This window comes from Onychomys torridus, chromosome 5 (assembly GCF_903995425.1).
Source record: "Onychomys torridus chromosome 5, mOncTor1.1, whole genome shotgun sequence".
In the NCBI taxonomy this organism is placed as follows: Eukaryota; Metazoa; Chordata; class Mammalia; order Rodentia; family Cricetidae; genus Onychomys; species Onychomys torridus.
The window spans coordinates 90,201,020-90,220,661 of NC_050447.1; the positions used below are offsets into that span (position 1 = coordinate 90,201,020).

General features: G+C 46.6%; 1 protein-coding gene across 3 annotated transcripts in view; it reads left to right on the forward strand.

Moving 5' to 3' along the window:
* Pcnx2 (pecanex 2) overlaps positions 1-19,642 on the forward strand; it is a 163,834-nt gene that overhangs the window by 84,452 nt on the left and 59,740 nt on the right. For 2 of the 3 annotated variants that reach the window (XM_036186896.1, XM_036186898.1), the window contains exons 18-21: positions 900-992; positions 1,892-2,042; positions 11,621-11,762; positions 13,796-13,973. In XM_036186896.1, coding sequence (XP_036042789.1) covers positions 900-992; positions 1,892-2,042; positions 11,621-11,762; positions 13,796-13,973 — 564 coding nt within the window. The remainder of the gene's footprint in view (positions 1-899; positions 993-1,891; positions 2,043-11,620; positions 11,763-13,795; positions 13,974-19,642) is intronic. The other variant, XM_036186897.1, reaches the window with a different exon arrangement.

Consider the following 19,642-nt stretch of genomic DNA (forward strand, 5'->3'; position numbering starts at 1 on the left):
CCAGGCTGCTTTTGCTTTTGGTCATCACAACAGATGGAAACTAGAGCTGTGCTCTATCACTTTGATTCCTCCCATGTTTAGTACTTGTTGACTTACAAGAAGGAAGTTCAGAACAGGCGAATTAGGTACATGACATGCTATGGTGTAGGGGTTGTGGACTTCCTGCACCATCCTGTTGATGGTCTCCAGCACTGCTCTGCATGGGTGGTCTCACCCACTACTCTTGGTCAGTGTCAGGGCTCTCCTTAGTGTCCCCACTATGTCTGTCCAGCTCTACATGTTAACACAGGCATTGAACTAGTGGCATGGTAGGGAAGAAACCACACATGGATGAAATTTAAAAATCAAGGAAAGAGAGCCAGGTGGGATGACACTCACCTGCAGCCCCATGTGATGTGTTTATTTAAGTAGCTGGAATGTGGTGGTCTTCTGTTTGTTTATAGATCTGATGGTTGAATAAAAATGTATAATTAGTGTGGTCCAAAGTATAAGAAATATGTGCAAGGCTTTGGATGTGTTGACACCCAAGGCCACCCGGGACCTCATAGAGACCGTTAGCATCAGCCCTGCTTTGTGAGGCTCTTTGAGGGAGATCTATGGGGACTCTGTGTGTCCCGTCTGAGTTTGTGGAAAGGGACCTTAGGCTTCTTACGTATAGATACCTGTGTTCTTCCCATGTGGCATATGTATGCTAATCCACTAGTGCCACATGTGCCTCACTCTTCCTGAGATGTCCACAGTGGGAGCCAGTGAGCAAGCTAGTGGAGGATGCTTCTGGGGGATGGGTCTGACATGGAAGAGCAGCATGTGGAGTGTTGGTGTCCTGCCCCGACTCACCTGGTGAGGGCTGCTGAGAAAGCCACACAGAGCTGACCTCCCCACCAACCTTCTCTTTCCAGAAGGATGTCCTGCGATCAGATCTTGTCATCTGCTCGGCAGCAGCTGTCCTCTCCTTTGCAGTCAGTGCCAGCACTGTCTTCCTGTCCTTACGGGTAGGTGTCCCCAAGGCTCTGTCCTCCCTTGCTGTTTTCTTGGTGGAGGTCTGTGGAATGAGGGTAGAGGGGCAGAGGAGCCAGGGGAGAGGGTTAAAGATCATGCACACTGAGAACTATGTCCAAGAGGAAAGTTGGGCCACCTCCCCTTGTGTAACCCTGGGGGAGGTATTTTGTTCCTAAGAGTGATGGAACAGCTTGTAATCAAGGACAGTTGTTAGTGTGCTGGGCTGGGAACAGACACCAGACCTCCATCAGTAGTGGGAAAAGTAGCTATGTCTAGGATAAGACAGAAGTCACGGTGACAGGACCATTTGGACATTTTTACTGAGAACAAGCACAAAAAGGGGCCACATGGGACTCTGCCTTATAGTTCTTACAGAACATTGCTGCCTCTTCACAAATGTGGGGCATGCACAGTCACGTCTTCCCAGGACATTCTATCATCTGTGTTCTCTAGCTCTTCTAGAAAGATGGGGGATACATTCCAGGGGGCCGAATTCTCCCATCCTCTTCCAGGAGTCACTTCCCCACCATGTTCTTAACAGCTCTCAGCACATAGATATTCCTAGGAGAAGAGGGGAAGAGGGCTGGGGATATGGCTCAGTCAGTAGAGGGCTTGCCTGGTATGCCTTGCCAGCCAGCCTAGACTGCTTAGTGAATTCTAGGCCAGTGAGAGACTCTCAAAAACAGGATGAATGGCACCCGATGAATGACATCTAAGATTATCCTCTGACCTCCTCATTCATGCATGTATATGTACACTTGCCTGCACATAACATGCACACACACACACACACACACACACACACACACACACACACAAACCACACACCCCCAAAAAAACAATGGGGAAAGGAAGGAGTTTCCATTGACCCTGATCTCCTTCTCCTTTGCAGCCTTTTCTCAGCATCGTGCTCTTTGCCCTGGCAGGCACGGTGGGGCTCATCACCCACCATCTGCTCCCTCAGCTCCGAAAGCACCACCCCTGGATGTGGGTTTCACACCCTGTGCTCAAGAGCAAGGAGTGCCAGCAACGGGAAGCAAGAGGTCAGTGTCCCAGTCTTGCAAGGGACAATGAGTGGACACCCTTCTCATGGCCCATGTGCACAGCTCCGTGAGAGTGCTCAATGCCACAGTGCCGCATGCTTCAAAGGACACAGGGTTCACTGCGTGTTTGCCCACAATAATAAAAGAGAAAGTCTGTGCTTCAGAATGGAGGTGTTGCCTAAACCAGGCTGGTCAGGTGGAATAAGAAAGAAAGTCTGTCAAATCAGGTGCATGTTCTGTTAATAGTCACCGCTTACTGATTTCATAGGAAAAGTAACTTCCATAGTTCATGCTTGAAGGTTATAATTTTGGTTTACTTGACTGGCCACTAATGAGAGCATCACTTCATATTCAACCATTAACTATCAGGCTCTGCATTATTGAGTTTCCATGAACAAGCTGTGTGTAGACAGCAGCTGTGTCTACATGGGTTGACCTAGCAGTTCCCATGAGAGAAATTGCTTGGTGTAAGCAGCAGCTTCAGAGCATCAGATAAGAAACAGCATTTCTTCTGGAAGTTGGGGATGTGGCTTATTTGGTGGAATCCTTGCCAAGCATGCAAGAAAGTCAAGGTTTAATTTCTAGCACCAAATAAATTGGGTGTGGTGGCATGTGCCTGAAATCCCACCACTTGAAGGTAGATGTAGAAGGATCAGAAGTTCAAGGCCATCCTCAGCTATATTGTAAGTTTGAGGATAGCCTGGGCAACAAGTTCCTTGCCTCTAAATAAAAATAAAATTTAAAAATGTAATTTTTTGTCTGGATAGGAATTCTTGATATTCCTTGGTGAGTTCCCTTTTGCTCTGCGATTTCTCACTCCATGCATGAACAGATGGAAGAGAGACCGACTTGTTCCTATTTTCAGACATTTAAAATGAATTCCCAGTCCATTTTAAGCCATTGAAATTGCCTGGCACTGCTGGGTCTGCACAGTCCCTCAGCCTACTGTGACCTCTTGGTCACCGAGTATTCAATTGTGCCTTTCAGACACCAGGTGGGTGAAGGCATCGAAGGACTCGAGGAAGGTTCTAGATGTAACAGCTTCAGTGGCCTAAGGTGCCAGAAGAAATATGAAAAAGTAATGAAAAGAAGGAATGAGGAGGCAGTAGGTGCTGGTGGCACCATCCAGCAGAGACAGCCTGTGGCAGGGGATGGCTCTGGGCGGGGACTGGAAGCTACCAAGATTGTGGGCAGTATGAGAGGAGAATTGTGGGTAGTGAGTGAAGTAATGTGTCCAGAACCTGTAGCTTCAGTGGGAAAATGAAGGATGGAACTCAGGCTGTAGTTCCCAAGGTTCCTTCCCAAAGTAGAGCCTGGCCAAAGGGTCAGCAATCTTATGTGCACCTTGAATGCAAACCCTTGCCATCGGACAAAGATGTAACGTGGGAAGACAGGAGCGGTCCCTTTCTAATGGTCCATTTTATAGATGGGTTGGCTTGCAGAGAACAGTCCTGGTTTGCTTTCTGTGGCTGTGATAAACACCAGGACCAAAAGCATCTTGGGAAGGAAAGGGTTCATTCCATCTCATGACTCTCTGGTCCCGCTCCATCACCTTAGGAAGTCAGGGCAGGAGCTGAAGCAGAACCCATGGGGGAGAGCCACTCAGCTGCTTGCTCAGCCTGTTTTCTTGTAACACCCAGGACAACCTGCCTGGGGATGACACAGCCCACCATGGGCTGCCTTCCCACGTGGATCATCAGTCAAGAAAAGGTCCCCACAGATTTTCCCACAGGCCAATCTGCTGAGACCATGTCTCGGTTGAGTCTCCCTCTTCTCAGGGTGCCAGGTGACAATGGACGGACACAACAATGACAGTTGCCAGTGGATCAGTTGTTTCCCTTCTTGCCGCAGCAAAAACACCAAAGAAGGGTACGGAAGGAAGTGTTGGCTTTGGTTCACAGTTTGAAGGAGCAGTTTACCTAACAGGGAAGGTGTGAACTCCAGGTAGCTGGTCACATGGCATGCTCAGTCAGGAAGCAGAGAGGGATGAATGCTGGGCTCAGCTCACTCGCTCTTCTTTATTCCTCCCTAGGCCCCAGACCATGGAATGGTGTTATCCATAATTAAAGTAGGTTTTGTCACCTCTGTTAACCAAATTTGGATAATCCCTCATGGCTGTGCCCAGAGGCTTGTGTCCCAGGCAATTCTAAATCCTGTCATGTTCACAATGACTATTAGATAAACTAGATTAATAAATTCAGATAAACTAGAAAATACATGGGATTAAGTAACTGCATGTTGAATCTGGTACATGGGTACTATTCAGTAAATGTTGGTTGAGTGAACAGATACACTGCCTATTGCTTTGTAAATTCACAGAAGGAACAGAAGTCCCCTGTGGGCTGGTGTGTGCAGGAAAACCTCTGGAAGTAAAGGGTAGATGGAAGGACCCATGGGGGAGCATGCTGGCTGTGAAATGTTTACACTCTAATTTTTGGATGCATTAGAATAAATGAATAAGGATTATGTAAATTATAAAACACACCAATTGAGGATCTCATTTAAATATCAAATTTTAAAAATGTACTATTAATGATTCAGTAACACGCCCCAGATTTGTAGTTCTGCAATGAGGTCTACCTTGCGCCGTAGCGAAGCCGGCCTCTGCTGCAGACTCCCTGGCTTCTGCAATTAATAGATATAGCTCAGAGAGAAGTTGCCTTCTTTCATGTATCTTTCACTATGTCAAAGTGACCGGGAGTGTTAGAAATCAAATAGAATAAGCTGTAATGAAATGCAGCAGCTGCCTGTCAGCTTACCCCCTCCCATCTCTGATTCCTCCTTCCAAGAAAAATCACTTCCTCATCTTTGGCTAGCCTGTTGAATGACCGTAATTCTCCCAAACAAAGCTACCGTACTGGTTCTGTGCCTTGGCATATCTGATTTGCTGATCTATTATGAAAGAGGCATTTCACTCCCTTATCTAGCTTGTCTGGGACACTGACCTCCCTGTGTCAGGTGCCACAAGAGCTGAGTGGCCGAGGTGACAGCGGTAGGCTATCACGGAGTGGGCATGGAAGGCTGGGATCCTGTTATCTCCACTCTAACGAGAGAGGGTCTGGAGAAACTCAACGTGGGGAGGAAAGGGTTTAGGGGCTCCTGGTTCCAGGGGTTCCAGTCCTCCAAGGCAGGGACGATGTGTCAGAGCAGCTCAGTTCATAGCAAGAGCATGGAGTGGGAGCTGTTCATGTCATGGGTGACCTGGACAAAGACAGCAAAGCTAGAACCCGGGGTCAGACAGCACCCTTAAAGGCCCACTCCTGGGCTCCTAGTGATCCATTTCTTCTGGCAAGGCCCCCACCTCCTAAAGACTCCATACTGTCCTCACGAGGTGCCACCAAGTGGGGACCAAGCATCCAAACACGAACTTGTGAGAGACATTTCAAATGCAAATAAGGACATAATTTTGTTACCAGTAGGGTGTGGACAGAAACTTTTATAGGACAGCTTTGTATCAAGTGAATTCCAGATGCAGTAAAGATTTAAAGTGCTATCAAAATGAAGGAAGAAAGGAGGGAGAGAGGAAGGGAGAGAGAGGGAAAGAGGCAAGGGAGGGAGGAACAGAGGAAGAAAGGAAAAAGAAAAACATAGACGCTGTCTTGGGGTTTCTGTTGCTGCGATGAGACACCATAGGGAAAGCAGTTTGGGGAGGGAAAGGTACAGTTTGCTTGTATTTCCATTTCACAGTTCACTATCAACCGTACTCAGGGCAGGAGCCTGGGGGCACGGGCTGATGCAGGGACCATGGAGGAGTGCTCCTTACTCTTGCTCGGCATGGCTTGTTCAGTCTGCTTGTTTTCTTTCTTTTTTTCTTCCTTCCTTCCTTCCTTCCTTCCTTCCTTCCTTCCTTCCTTCCTTCCTTCCTTCCTTCCTTCCTTCTTTCCTTCCTTCCTTCCTTCCTTCCCTTCCTTCCCTTCCTTCCTTCCTTCCTTTCTTTCTTCCTTTCTTTTCGAGACAGGGTTTCTCTGTAGCTTTGGTGCCTGTCTTGGATTAGCTCTGTAGACCAGGCTGGCCTCAAACTCACAAAGATCCACCTGGCTCTGCCTCCCAAGTGCTGGGATTAAAGGCGTGCGCCACCACCGCCCAGCTCAGTCTGCTTTCTTATAGCAAGCAGCAGGACCACCAGCCCAGAAGTGGCACCACCCACCACAGGCTGGGCCCTCCCCTACCAGTCACTAATTGAGAAAATGCCCTACAGGTCTGCCTACAGCCAGATCTTATGGAGGCATTTCTCAATTGAGGGTCTCTATCCTGTGTCTAGACATTAAAACCAGACAGCATAGTGCCCCCAAAAACGGCACCGATGAGTTACAGTCTACTAGTTGAAGGAGAGAAAAAAAGAATTTTCTAAGCATGACCCTAAAAGGAAGAGCCAAAGAAATAATAGATATTTTTCATTCCTCAAAAACTGTGAACCTAGGGCTGGAGAGATGGATCAGTAGTTAAGAGTGCATACTGCTACCACGTGTGTCAATTGGCTCACAACAACTTGTAACTCCAGCTCCAGGGATCTGACACCCTGTTCTGGTGTCTGAGTGCTCCTGCACTCATATGCACACATATCCACACATATTTACACAAATCACACATCTTTTTTAAAAACAGTGAACTTGAACCTGTCCTTCCCTCCTATTGCTCTTTCTGCTTTGTGCTTGTTTGAAAGGTTGCTGTGGTGTGAAACTTGACTGTATTTATCAGCTCAGTCAAAAATATAAAGTGCCCAGCATGTGCCCAGCATGTGCCAAGGACAGTGCAGAGTGCTGGGGCAAGAGTCGAACCAGCTGAGGAAGTAGGGTGCTTTGGCCAGGATTCCATCCTGACCCCACCGGTGGACACACACACACACACACACACACACACACACACACACGTATACCGGTGTTGATCTATCAGGTTGCCTGTTTAGTCTCATCCTTAGCCAGTCAGTGAACGGCTATATGTCCTCCCTATCTCTGGGTGACCATCACAGAACACAAAAATACCATATGATACAGCTATGGCTGTCCTCAATCAAGAAAGGAGCAGGAGTCCTCATCAGATTTGAGGAGAAGGGAAGGGAAGGGAAGGGACCACTGGGGAAGGAACATTAAACAGGCCTGAAGAGAAGGTCAGGCAGACCCCCAGGCATGGGATGAGATGCCAGAAACCCTGGACTAGAATGAGGTTATGGAGAAAAGAAAGGTCATGAACTTTGAGATTATCTCAAGCAGAGTCCAAGGGCCCTGGAGCAGGCTCAATACCTGTAGGTAACAGATTGTCCACACCAGGGGTGCTAATTCTCCAACTATGTTCATGCCACTCAGTAGGGTTTCTCTGTCATAGATGCCTCAGAGTTGACCCCCTCAGTGCCCCAAGCTGAAAGCCACAATCCTCTCAGCTTGTCCTGATTCTGATCTGAATAGATTGGTTTCCTAAAGCTTGAGAGCATCCTGAGGATTCCTGATTAATTTTTAATTATTGCTAAGACCATCATAGTCCCATAAGCACCTAAATAAAACACAACCTGCAAACCCTTTAAGAAAATTTAAAGCCATGAGCTGCAGCTAGCCGTCTATAAACTTGTAAATGGCATCATTATTTTGTATTTTGTCACTCGGGGGCCTCATATTCCAAGGGAAAGAGAAAGAACAATTCTCTGGTAATGTGTTTTTATGGTCTCTTTGCATATTGAGGACGTTCTGGAGAGGCAGTTATAAAATATGATCACACAGCTTTTCCTTTTAACTGTACTGTGTAGGACTACAGAGACAATTTGGGGACTGAAGACACACGTTCATCATGTTATTGCAATCGCAAGGTTTGCTTTTTATTAGCTTTCCCTGGTTGCCTCACAAATAAAGGATCAAGTCAAAATTTCAGAATTCTGGGCCTGGGCTTTTGTTTAAGCATCCTTCTGTATTATCGGTCAGCATTCCATTCTGCCCCCAACCGCAGACTTTCATTGTGAGACCCATCGGCCCAGAGCTCGGAGCATCTCATTAGAATACATTACTGAGATTGGAGGATTCTGAGACAGGCAAGAATTGAAATGAAATTAACTTTCCATCAGTAGCTGAGTAAACAGACCCTGACCTCGCAGCTTGGGGGCTGGGGGTCTTAGATCCACTTCCACTCAACTGTTCCATAGTGTTGAAATGTTTTCCCCTTACCATCCAGCCTGCTCCTGCTGGTGTGTGCTACATGGATGCTCCTGTGCCCTCTCCTCTGGGCTTCCTCATTGAGAGATTCAGAACCTTTCAATGGCAGGCATGCTAGCCACTGGCAAGTTCATGCCCCTTGTAGCATTCCAGTGGCAAAGGGAGCTAAATTGTATAGTTCAGCCTGGATTCCCACTCAGTCTCAGTCACAGTCTCCCTCAGTCCTATTCCCCACTCCCACTTCCTCCATCCTCTCTCTCTGTCCCCCACCTTCTTTCCTTCTCTCTTCCCCGCTTCTGTGTGTTTGTGTGTATGCCTAAGGTTCATAAACTCAGTTGTCAGTGAAACTTGGTGGCTCAGACCTTTCATCCCAGCACTCGGAAGGCTGAAACAAACTGATCTCTGTGAGTTCAAGGTCAGCCTAATCTACATAGTGAGTTTTAGGCCAGCCAGGGCTACAGAGTAAGAAAAACGAACAAATAAAAACCCACCAACTCTCACCTCAAAGAGAGAAGAGCTCTTATTCTGGAGCCAAATATGAATGATACTGATCCAGGAACACAGACTTAGGTTACCCCAAATTCCATATTCCAATGTGGTAACATTTTCATGAAGATTTTACAGTAAAAACAAAGAAAGTTGTAAATCAAGGTACTTTAAAACTATATTGATGGAAATATCAGGTATCAGGTCATAATGAGGTGAACAATCTCAGCTATAGGTCTCAGCTGCTGCCTGTTGATGTTCTTGAGCTTTGGGTTGGTGAACAAAAGGTACCATTTGTATGTTCCTTTTGTGTGTGCGCCATGTGTGTAGGTACAGGTGTGAGCACTCATGGATGTTAATACATGTGGAAGCCTGAAGTTGACACTAGGTGTCTTTCTTGATCATTTTTCATTTCATTATTGAGGCAGGGTCTCTCAATTGAACCCAAGGCTTACTGAGCAATTAGACTAGCTAGCCAGCTTGCCCTGGGGATCCTGTGTCTACCTTCTGTGGCTGCCTTGCTTGGCTGGCTTCTAACGTTGGTTCACGGATCCAAACTTCAGTTTTCACACTTGCACATCACGTGCTTTTCCCACTGAGCATGAAAAGGGATTTTACCTGATAGTCATAAGGATGTAGGGTCAAACCAGAAATTGGCAACAAATGGCTAAAGACAACCCAAGATAAATTGGCTCTGGACATGTGGCATTCTGGCTCTCCACAATCCCGGGAATCTTAAACCATCAGTCATTCAGTCAGATCATTTGAGATGTTTAACAGGGCACACCACTTTTTCTGGAAACTTGAGACCATAGGGTGAATGAATTTGGATTTGGTTCTTAGGTTAATTTTATTCCTGCATAAGTGAGACACAAAGCTCCTTCACGCTGTCACTGTGCAGCTTCTGCCTGGTGACAGGGTCGGTGTGTCTTGAGGATCCAGGTACCAGCCATCCACATCCTTGACTGTATGGCCTGACCTTTTGGGGTATGTGCTTCATAAAGCCCCCTCTTGCAGAGTCAGGCAATAGGAAGGCCTCCTGGTAGCTGCTTTTCTCCTCTCTGTGACCAAATACCTAGCAAAACCAATTTGTTGTTGTTGTTGTTGTTGTTGTTGTTGTTGTTGTTGTTAGGGGCAAATCACTTGGGCTCATGGGTTCAGAGGATTGTAGTCCACTGTGGTGGGGAGAATGGGGAGCCTGGAGCAGCTCGGATGCTCTGTGGGTGCAGGAGCTGGCATCAGGGTCATGATATCACTAGAGCTCAAAACATAGAAAAGAGGTCTGGCCAACCTGGAGTGGGTATCACCTTCAAGGCAGTGGTGGCTTCTGCTTAGCTACCACACTCAAAAGGTTCCACAGCCTCCCAGAATGTCACCATCAGCTGGGGACCAAATGTACAAACACATGAGCCTATAGGGACATTTCACATCCAAACCATAGTAAGCATTAATGCCCGAGTCTCCTGAAGCTCTAATACCACAAACACATGGCTCAGAATGGCAGTGGGTCTGTGGTCTCTCACTTACACACAGACACATGCGTAGACTCATGGACAGCACAGAAACACAGCCACATAAGCAGACACATAGACACACACAGACACAACAAACACATACATAGAGACATACACATACACAGATAGGCACAAACACAAACAGATAAACACAGACATGCACAGAGACACAGACAAGTACACACAAACAGACGTGCTCACACATAGCACCGATGCTTGCTGGCTTACTGAATGAGTCATTACACTCTGACATTTTTGGTAAATCACAGGAGGTGAGTTTGGGAGCCAACTGCTCGTTATGTTTTCATTGAAACTGGCTGCTTTCTGTTTCTCGGGTGAGTAACTGAAGCCCGTGAACATCCTGCCTTTCTTATCACGTTCTGGAGTAGGGCCCTGTCACCACGACGGGAAGATTCCCACCTTCTCTGCTCCCCATCTCAAATCACTCTTGTTGCCACACACTGAAAAATAACATTTCCTAAAAGCAAACATGACAAGCTTTTGAAAATCTGCCACACACACCCCTCCCCTGGCCAGATGGTTCCCGGCTCTCCCCGGCCTTGGCACCCACCGTTTCCTCTGACGCACTGTGGGTGACATGGCTTGGATGTCTGTCCCTTTACTTTTAAGGTTGTCATGTTTCTCTGAATTGGTGACAAATGTTGCTAGAACTCTTAACATATTTTCTGAAACAGACTGAATGAATTGCTTTTGATGTGACGGCCTCAATCTGACACTGTTGATTTCTTATAAATGGAGAAATCAGAGAAAAAAAATTAATTTTGTGCAGAAAGAAGCCTAAGCAACTGATCTCTCCAGAGATGAAACCAGTGAAGGAGAGGAAAGGAAATGGAAAGGAGGGGAGGAGAGGGAAGAGGGGGGAAGGAAGGGAGTGGGAGGGAGGGGAGAGGAAGGGAGGGGCCATTCCTACCTCTGTGTCCACCATCCTTTCTGAACTTGATTCTCTGACTTTTCCCTGTTTTAGTGGAGTCTGGAATATCTTTTGTTTTTCTTTGTTATTCTTTACCTTCCCCCAGATAAAGATCATTGTCCTTATCTGATTAAAAACATAAAGAGAGGTTTGGCATTTATGTCTTACTTGAAGAGAATCAGCTGTAGGGAACAAGGATTTAGGGACTGAGGAAGTAAAATACTGCCAGAATAAAAAGAAAGGGAGGGGCGGTGACCTGATGACCTGGCGTCGTTTCTGGCATTGTCCAGAAATCATTTCCAAAGACGTCAACTGTCTTGAAAACACAGATGTTGACCTGTGTGTTATCATCTGCGTGCTGGGCAGAATCGGAGCTGAGAGCAGCAGCCTCTAAGGAGACCTGGCACACCGTGCCTGGTTCCGGGAGCCCACCACGGCCCTGTTGAAAGGGGAGAGCACCTGCTGTTTGCCGTGAGAAGAGTCTCAGAGTGGATCTTGTATTTCTTTCAGATGTTGCTCATTTAATGTGGTTCGAGAGACTCTATGTGTGGCTTCAGTGTTTTGAAAAGTATCTCTTATACCCGGCTATCGTCCTGAATGCTCTCACTCTTGATGCCTTTTCCATAAGCAACTACAGGAGACTTGGCACCCAGTAAGTGGATGACAGTTTATAATTCTCACACTAATTGGGATTATTTTTCAGAACCAAGTGGGTTTTCTCTAAAGAAACTACAAAAGCCAATGTCACACGCCCTGAATACTGGCCTCATGAAAGGTACCAGGGCAGTTTTGCACTCGACTCTATTTAGAGCAGATACCATGCTGTGACAGGGACACAAAGTTTGATCTGCCCACAGTGGTGCCAAGAGTAAATATGGGGGGGGGGGGGGGGGAGTCTGAACATCTCCCTGCAGAAGAGCAGTTGATGAGGGCACTCCTTAGGTGACAGGTGCTCAGCGTGAATCGGAAAGCCCGGAGTCTCCACCGCTGTGCTTCAAGCCTCACAAATTGCTTCATATCATTTTCATTTAGCAACTCTCATGCTTGGGGGAGGGGGAAAGAGACCCTGTCACCACTTCCTGCATTTATCAAGCGGCACCTCATCAAGGTGTCTGTGTTCTTGCAAAGCACGAGCCATGTAAGATTAAATCATTAGTTTCACAGACAAAAATTAATTCTGAATTTACAAATGGAAAGCCACTTGGTAATTTGCAGATCTGTCATTCTGACAGAATGTGAGAGGCGCTGGCCAACTACATTGTTATGGTGGGAGGAGGTACAGAGAAGCAATGTGCTAGAAGGGAAGGTTTCTAGTGGGTCTGGCTGGCTCAGCTGCTCAGCTGATGCCATGACAGAGAAAATTTAGGAAACTGACTTAAAGGAGACCAGAAAGCCTGTGTTCACTAGAGTAACACACATAAGAGACACTGGGGGTAAGCTGTAGAAGAGAAAATGGCTTTATCAAAAGTCTGCATTTCCCTCTGTGGAGCATAATGTTGGTTCTTGCTGAGCCATTGTTTCAGTTATCAAGCTGCCTTGACAAGGCACACTTGGAGCAGACCCTAGCTGGGACAGCATACTGTTTCTAACTGTCCACACCTTTCCCGTGGCATGCTCTCACATGCCATCCATGACCTCAGATAAACCCTGAAGGCACTCTGTGACTCTCATGGCCACAGTTTTTGATGGACAGTGCCCTACTGTCCTTTCCATTGCTGTGATAAAACTGACCAAAAGCAGCCTAGAGGAGGAGAAGACTTAGGGGCTTACACTTCCAGGTCGATCACTGAGGAAGTCGGAGCAGGCACTGAAACAGGAGTTTTGCTTACTGCTCTAGTTGGTGGCCTAAAAATGAGGCAGACTAAAGACTCCTGCAACAGCCAACTTTATTTGGAGCATCAGACAATTTATACTCTGAGGGTTGAGAAGAGTCATCTGAGTGAAGTGTACAATCACAAGGACAAGCCATACATGGCAAAAACATATTTTTTCATAGAGTCATATGAATAACAACAGCTGAAGTAAACTCATTCTTACCTGCTCTATCTGGGAGAAACATGAAAACACATTCTAAGAACAATTCCATGCTATTGAAGAAACTGAGGTCACAGACTCTTGTCTTGTTTTCTTAGAGTTTTCTCACAGGCACTCAGAATTACCATGGTACAACTCCGTTCTTGGACTGTATCCTGACAGAGCTTGAAGCAGAAACCAGTGGAGGAGTGCTGCTTGCTGGCTCTCTCCCCGGCTCATGCTTAACTAGCTTACTGATCCAGCCATGGGCCCCCTGCCTAGTGCCTCCCATGGTGAGCTTGGCCCCCTACATCTATTAACAATGAAGACAATCCCCTACAGACATGCCCACAAGCCAAGCTGAACCACACTGCACATTCTCTTCTCAGATGACTCCAGGCTGTGTCAGGCTGACAGTTAAGATTAACCAGGACGGACATAAAATGTCTTCAGTGGCAAGAAATATGTGCCAAAGAGTCAGTCAGTTCAGACCAAGTCTCTGTTTAAGCTTTCCCTCTAAGAATTGAGATGGTTACCCCTGTTTTCTGAAGTCCTGTTCACTGTCTGCAGATGTGGACAGTGCAGGACCTCCACATTGGCCTTATGAGCCTGCACATGACTATATAACACATCATGTGACGTCATTGACCCATCCTCTTTTTTTCCCTGCAGCTGGGACATTTTTCTGATGATCACTGCAGGCATGAAGCTACTGAGGACATCGTTCTGTAACCCAGTTCACCAGTTTGCTAACTTGGGATTCACAGTCATCTTTTTCCACTTTGACTACAAGGACATTTCTGAGAGTTTCCTTCTGGATTTCTTCATGGTGTCCATTGTGTTCACCAAGGCAAGTTCCTTGCTTTTTTCTTCATTTTTAATGATGGAAAGGATGTGTCTCATGTTACCCAACTTTTCCTGGGGAGGCTTAGAGAAATGCCTTCTTACCAGAAAGGACAGAAGGTATAGATAGCCCAAAGACAGGATTCCACTGAAGGCCAGTTTGATGAGCCAAAGAGCATATTGAGTTTATTTACGGGAGCATGGGAGACACACAGGCAGTTACACCACTGGAAAACCCCACATACAGTACTTCTAACTCACAGGCAGCTATATCCCTGCAGAGTCCACAGCTCCCACTGAATCTTCTTCTATGTAGACCAACACTTGCAAGTCCACATGCAGCTGAGACAGGAAGAAGTGGTAGCTAAAACCTCAAGGGAGGATCTAGCGACCCTCCTCCTTTGGGGTGGTGGTGCCAAGACTTAGCTTCTCTCCATGAACCCTTTAATTCTAGAGTCTATACCTTCACTAATGGCCTCTCATAGTGCCAAGACTTAGCTGCTCTTCATGATTCCCTTATGTCTCCAAAACCAATACCAAATGGAGATGACTCTTATATATTACCAAGTTCAGCTTCCAGCTTGAGATTCATTCCTGGCCCTTTCTAGACCACAGCTTTTGTATGCTAACTCTTAGCAAATTCTTTTCAGGTTTTTCCTCAATAATAACTAGTCTCTTGCTAACCACAACTGATTCTTCAGACCCAGCTGACCAGCACTAATTGTACCAATAAAACAAAGGTTTCACTTCATTGGTGCTGGTCTCTTGTTAACCACAGCTGATTCTTCAGACCCAGATAACCAGAAACCACAGATATATTTATTCAAGATATCATATTGATGGCTCTGACTGGGTTGTGGAGAGGTTCTCCATTTCCCTCTGACACTTCACAAGCCCGGCCTCCATTGACTACATTTCTCTCATAATTGTCTTTCAAGTTCCCACAACAGGTCATTAAGCTCTGAGCATTCAATGTCTGTCCAGACCAAAGCTCCAAAATCATTCACCTTCCTCCTATATAATGGTTGAAGACACAAAAGCCAACAGTGAGGTCCATCACAGCAAAACCCCACTCCTGATACTAAGTTCTATTCCAGTTTCTCTATTGCTGTGATAAAACACTGACCAAAAAGGAACCTGGGGAGAATGGGTTTATTTAATCTTACCTCTTACAGTCTATCATCAAAGAAAGCCAAAGGCAGGAACTGAAGCAGAAACCACAGAGGAAGGCTGCCTGCTGACTTGCTCCAGTCTAGGTCTCCCTGCTGAGGCATGGCACTGCTCACTGTGGCCTGGATCCTCCTATATCAGTCATTAATCAAGAAAACTCCCTACAGACATGCCCACAGGACGATCTGATAAAGACACCCCTTTCCTAGATGTGTGTAGGCTTGTGTCAAATTAACAAAAACTAATCAGCACAACCTGGTGCTTATGGTCTTCCTGTATCCTCCACTTGAATGCTGGTATTGTAGGTATGCACCACCACACCCACTTTGCATAGTGTTGGGGCTGGAACCCAGAGCTTCACAAATGCCTGACAACCACTCTACCACCTGAGCTACCCTCTTGGGATCCTTTTGAATTATTGATTAAAATACCAATGATTTCAGAAGGAACCAGAGTAGGAACTTTCCTATTTTCTCTAACTGAAGGACTGTCATTTGAATAATCAGCTTTTCAGTTGGGATGGCTGAGAAGAGAGAGAGAGAGAGAGAGAGAGAGAGAGAGAGAGAGAGAGAACAGAGACAATAGAGGCAGAGAAACAGACATTCTGTGAGGGATGAGACTGAGTCCTGGCCCATCCTATTCTTCCCCAAGCTCATTCATTGTCAGTAGAGAGCAGTGCCAGAGAGCTGCTGCAGTGAGGAGCAAGGTTCTATCTATCCCCAAACATCCTTTAAAGAGACAGGCAGCATCCTGATGATGTGAAGCCATGTCCCCAAGAAAGGTTCCTCCTGCAGGTCCAAGTGGGGGTCTCTCATGCTTATCTCTCTAATGGTTCTTAAAAAAAATAAGGAAAGAAAGCCTCCTCTTCATGTATGTCCTCAAGGCTTTCAAGAAACTACCAACGTGGGGTTTGCCAACAGCACTGCTTTCACTCATTGTGTGGTGTGAGATCTTATTGTTCAGTCAGCTCATGACACACCCCTCCATCTGACCACTGCAGGTGTCCCTAAGGTCCTAAGCTCTGTCTTCAGCCTTCTAAGCTGTTGTCTTCCTGAAAGCCCTTAACTGTGTGACTGTGAGATAGTAAAGAGACGCTGGGCAGGGTTGCACATATACAGGGAGTAATTAATTTCCTTTCTCACCTCTGGGTCAAAGTGCCTGGTAGAAACAGCCCAAGAAAAGGTTTGTTTTGGCTCAAAGTTTCAGGGTACTTCAGTCCTCTGTGATGGGGAAGGCAGGGCAGTACACCACCTGTTTGTGGCAGTGGGAGCCTGAGGCTACTGCTTCTTCACATGATGGCAGACAAAAAGCAGAGAGCTAAAGCTGGAGCTGAACGCAGATAAGAAGCTTCAAAGGCCACCCCCCTTTATAAAACACACACAGCAGCCCCCTCTGCCAGCTAAACCACAAGTCTGCAAAGTTCCATAAACTCCATAGCAGTGCTCCCAGCTGGGGTCTAAACACAGAAGTCTGTAGGAGACACACTACATTCAAACCATGATGTAGGAACACATGATTATACTAAGTGAGTTGACCCTAATCTTTCAGGCTTTATGGGTATGAAGGAAGTAGAGATGTGGCTGGAGACACCATTGAGCTCAGTCAATGGGAAGCCATGGGATGGAACAGATGGCCACGGAGGGTCCAGGTCCTATCAGCATGTTATTCTCTTTCTTCTTGTAACCCTGTGCTTCTAGAGGCTATTTCCTGGTCACCTCAGTCTGTCAGAGCTGGTGAAAACATGAAATAATGAGTTCAAGGCCAGACTCCCTGCCTGGTGAGTGGGACAGCCCACAGTGATGGCACCCTAATCTTATGGGTGTGTGGATTTGGGGGACAGTAGATGAGAAGTGCTAGCAGGATGACTTCCTTTGGAAGTCAGACATGTCTTCCTCATGGCTCCTTTCCTCTGCCATTTCAGCTCTCTCCTCCCATAAGACAGACTTTCATGAATTCATATAAGGGCCAGAAAAATGGCTCAGATGATAAGGTGACTGCCATACAAATGTGAGGACATGAGTCTGGATCCCCAGAACCCATAAAAATACCTGGATGTGTTGGCATCTGATATAATCCTAGCGATGGGAAAGCAGAGACAGATGAAGCTCATTGGCCAGTCAGCCTAGCTGAACTAGTGAGCTCTTGGCTTGGTGAGAGACCCTGCTTCAAAACATAATGGTGGGAGCAATTGAGGAAAGACTCCTAGCTTTCATTTCTGGCCTTTGACCACACACATGTATGCTTTCACACACACACACACACACACACACACACACACACACACACACACACACCTCATGCGATACAGGATGGAGAATGTAGTTCAGTCAGTAGCATGCTCGCCTAACATGTGTTTGACTTCCAGCCTTGCTTAAATTAAGCATGGCAGCACAAGGCTGCAATCCTAGCACTCATGAGATAGAGGCAGGATGCTGAAAAGTTTAAGGTCATCCTTAGTGGCCCAAGAAAACTCTCTCAATTCTCTGGGAGTCGTCTGCCCCATCCCAATTTGGGGACACAGTAAGTTTTGTGTGGAGGACACTTGGTGACTAGGAATATTTGATTGTAAGCAGACCAAAGATGTCAAAGGTCCTTGCACACCATTCCATTGGCTCTGGGACATCCATCACAACCATTTTGTCTTGAATAACTTTTGCAAAAAGATGTGGTTGCATGACCTGAGAAAACCCTGCCATCCCACAACACATTGAACATGGAATTCTGCAGACCATTAGTTTTAACATGGGTGATACTGTTTGAATAATTGCTACCAAGCAACAATGTGTAGTCTTGTTATGGAGGACCAAAGTTCATGTTCAAGGTCTCTGTGGCGGCCTCTAAATGGCATTTCCTTGTACTTCATGTGTATGGGTGGATACTCTTATATTTAAGATAAACTACTTTTTTGTAAGAGTTTGGGCTTTTACAAAATAATTTATTCATAGAACTTTGTTCTAAAAGCAGTTATTGGGCTGGGAAGATGATTCAACTGGTAAAGTACTTGCCACACAAGTGTGGGGACCTGAGTTCAGATCCCCAGAACCAATAAAAGCCCAAGGATGATGGCATGCAGCTCTGGGCAGAGGAGGAGAAGAGAGTCCTAGGACTCACTGACCAGACAGCCTAACCAAGTCAACAAACACCAGGTTCAACGAGAGACCCTAGCTCAAATAGTAAGATAGCGAGCATTTGAGGAAGACACATGGCAATGGCCTCTGGGCTCCACACATGCACACACGTGCACATACACCACACACAAAAATCAATAAAATTGCTGATTGCCAAGCACTGTCCTGGGTCATTGGTTGCCAATAGTGTGGTCGATAACAAAGCCCTGGGACTATGCATGAGCCAGGCACCACCCTCAATACTTGACTTATCTTCACAGATTGCTGGCATGTGCCCCTCAGTTTATAGGTGGGGAAACTGAGGCACGAGACTAAAGTGAGCCAGATGATCTTATGATCATCCAACTGCATATGAGAGAACTAGGTTCAAGTGCAGGCTACCCAGGCTAAGCCTGTGTTTTGTGGTGATGCCAGGTAAGTCTAGGACAGGAGGCTTGTGGGTAAGGAGGTCATTGCACTGAAGCTTCCAGAAAGCACATGGAAGTAGTGCCTAGCCAGCCTTCCTGAGTGGGACGTGAAGATGCTTCCCTGGAGCTTTAAGGAGGAGGAAGGATGTCAAGCATGTGAAGTCCACAGTCTTTGAAAGGCAAAGAAATAGAGGTTGGGGCATGTGCAAAGGGCTTCATGGTGGCCAGGAGGGGCAAAGACCTGAGGAGGGATGTGTTCTAAGCATCTAGAAGTAAAACAGAAAAGGCATTATGAGCTGGTCTCTGAGGCCTGAGCAGGAGTGCTACAGAGTTAGGACTCAATTTGTGTGTTGGTCAAAGGTTGGGAAGCAGGTGTAGCTTGACAGGAATCATACATTTGTTTATGTGTGGCATTGGTGGTGGTGGTGGTGGTGGTGGTGTGTGCACACACAAGACAGTGTGTGTGCCTGTGTGTGTGCCTGTGTGTGTGTGTGTGTGTGTGGTGTTTTGACCTCTTATGTAGCTCAGGCTGTCCTTGAACCTCATCCTCTGGAATTCTGGGATTACAGGCATACCTTGGTGTCTCTTTTTGGAGGGAAGCTATGTGGTTCATGACAGGGGCTTGAACCAGGGTGGCAGAAGGGAGGAGGAAGACAGGAAAGGGACACAAGAGAATAGAAACTACTGGTGGCCTGTGCATACCTGACAGTGGACAGTGGGGAAGCCATGTGAGTAATTTGGGGAGACAAGGCCTGTTGTTTCAAGTAGACACTGAGACCCTGTTTTATAGATGCAGAAGGATAGGGTCAGAGCTGGGGTCACTCCTGGGGCAGGAGACTAGGTTGGAGAGTGAGGGGACCAGGGAGATAGTTCTATGGCTGAAGTGTCTGCTGTCCAAGCATTAGGTTCTGAGCTGGATCCCCAGAACAACATAGAAGAGCTAGGCGTGATGTGCATGCTTGTGATTCCAG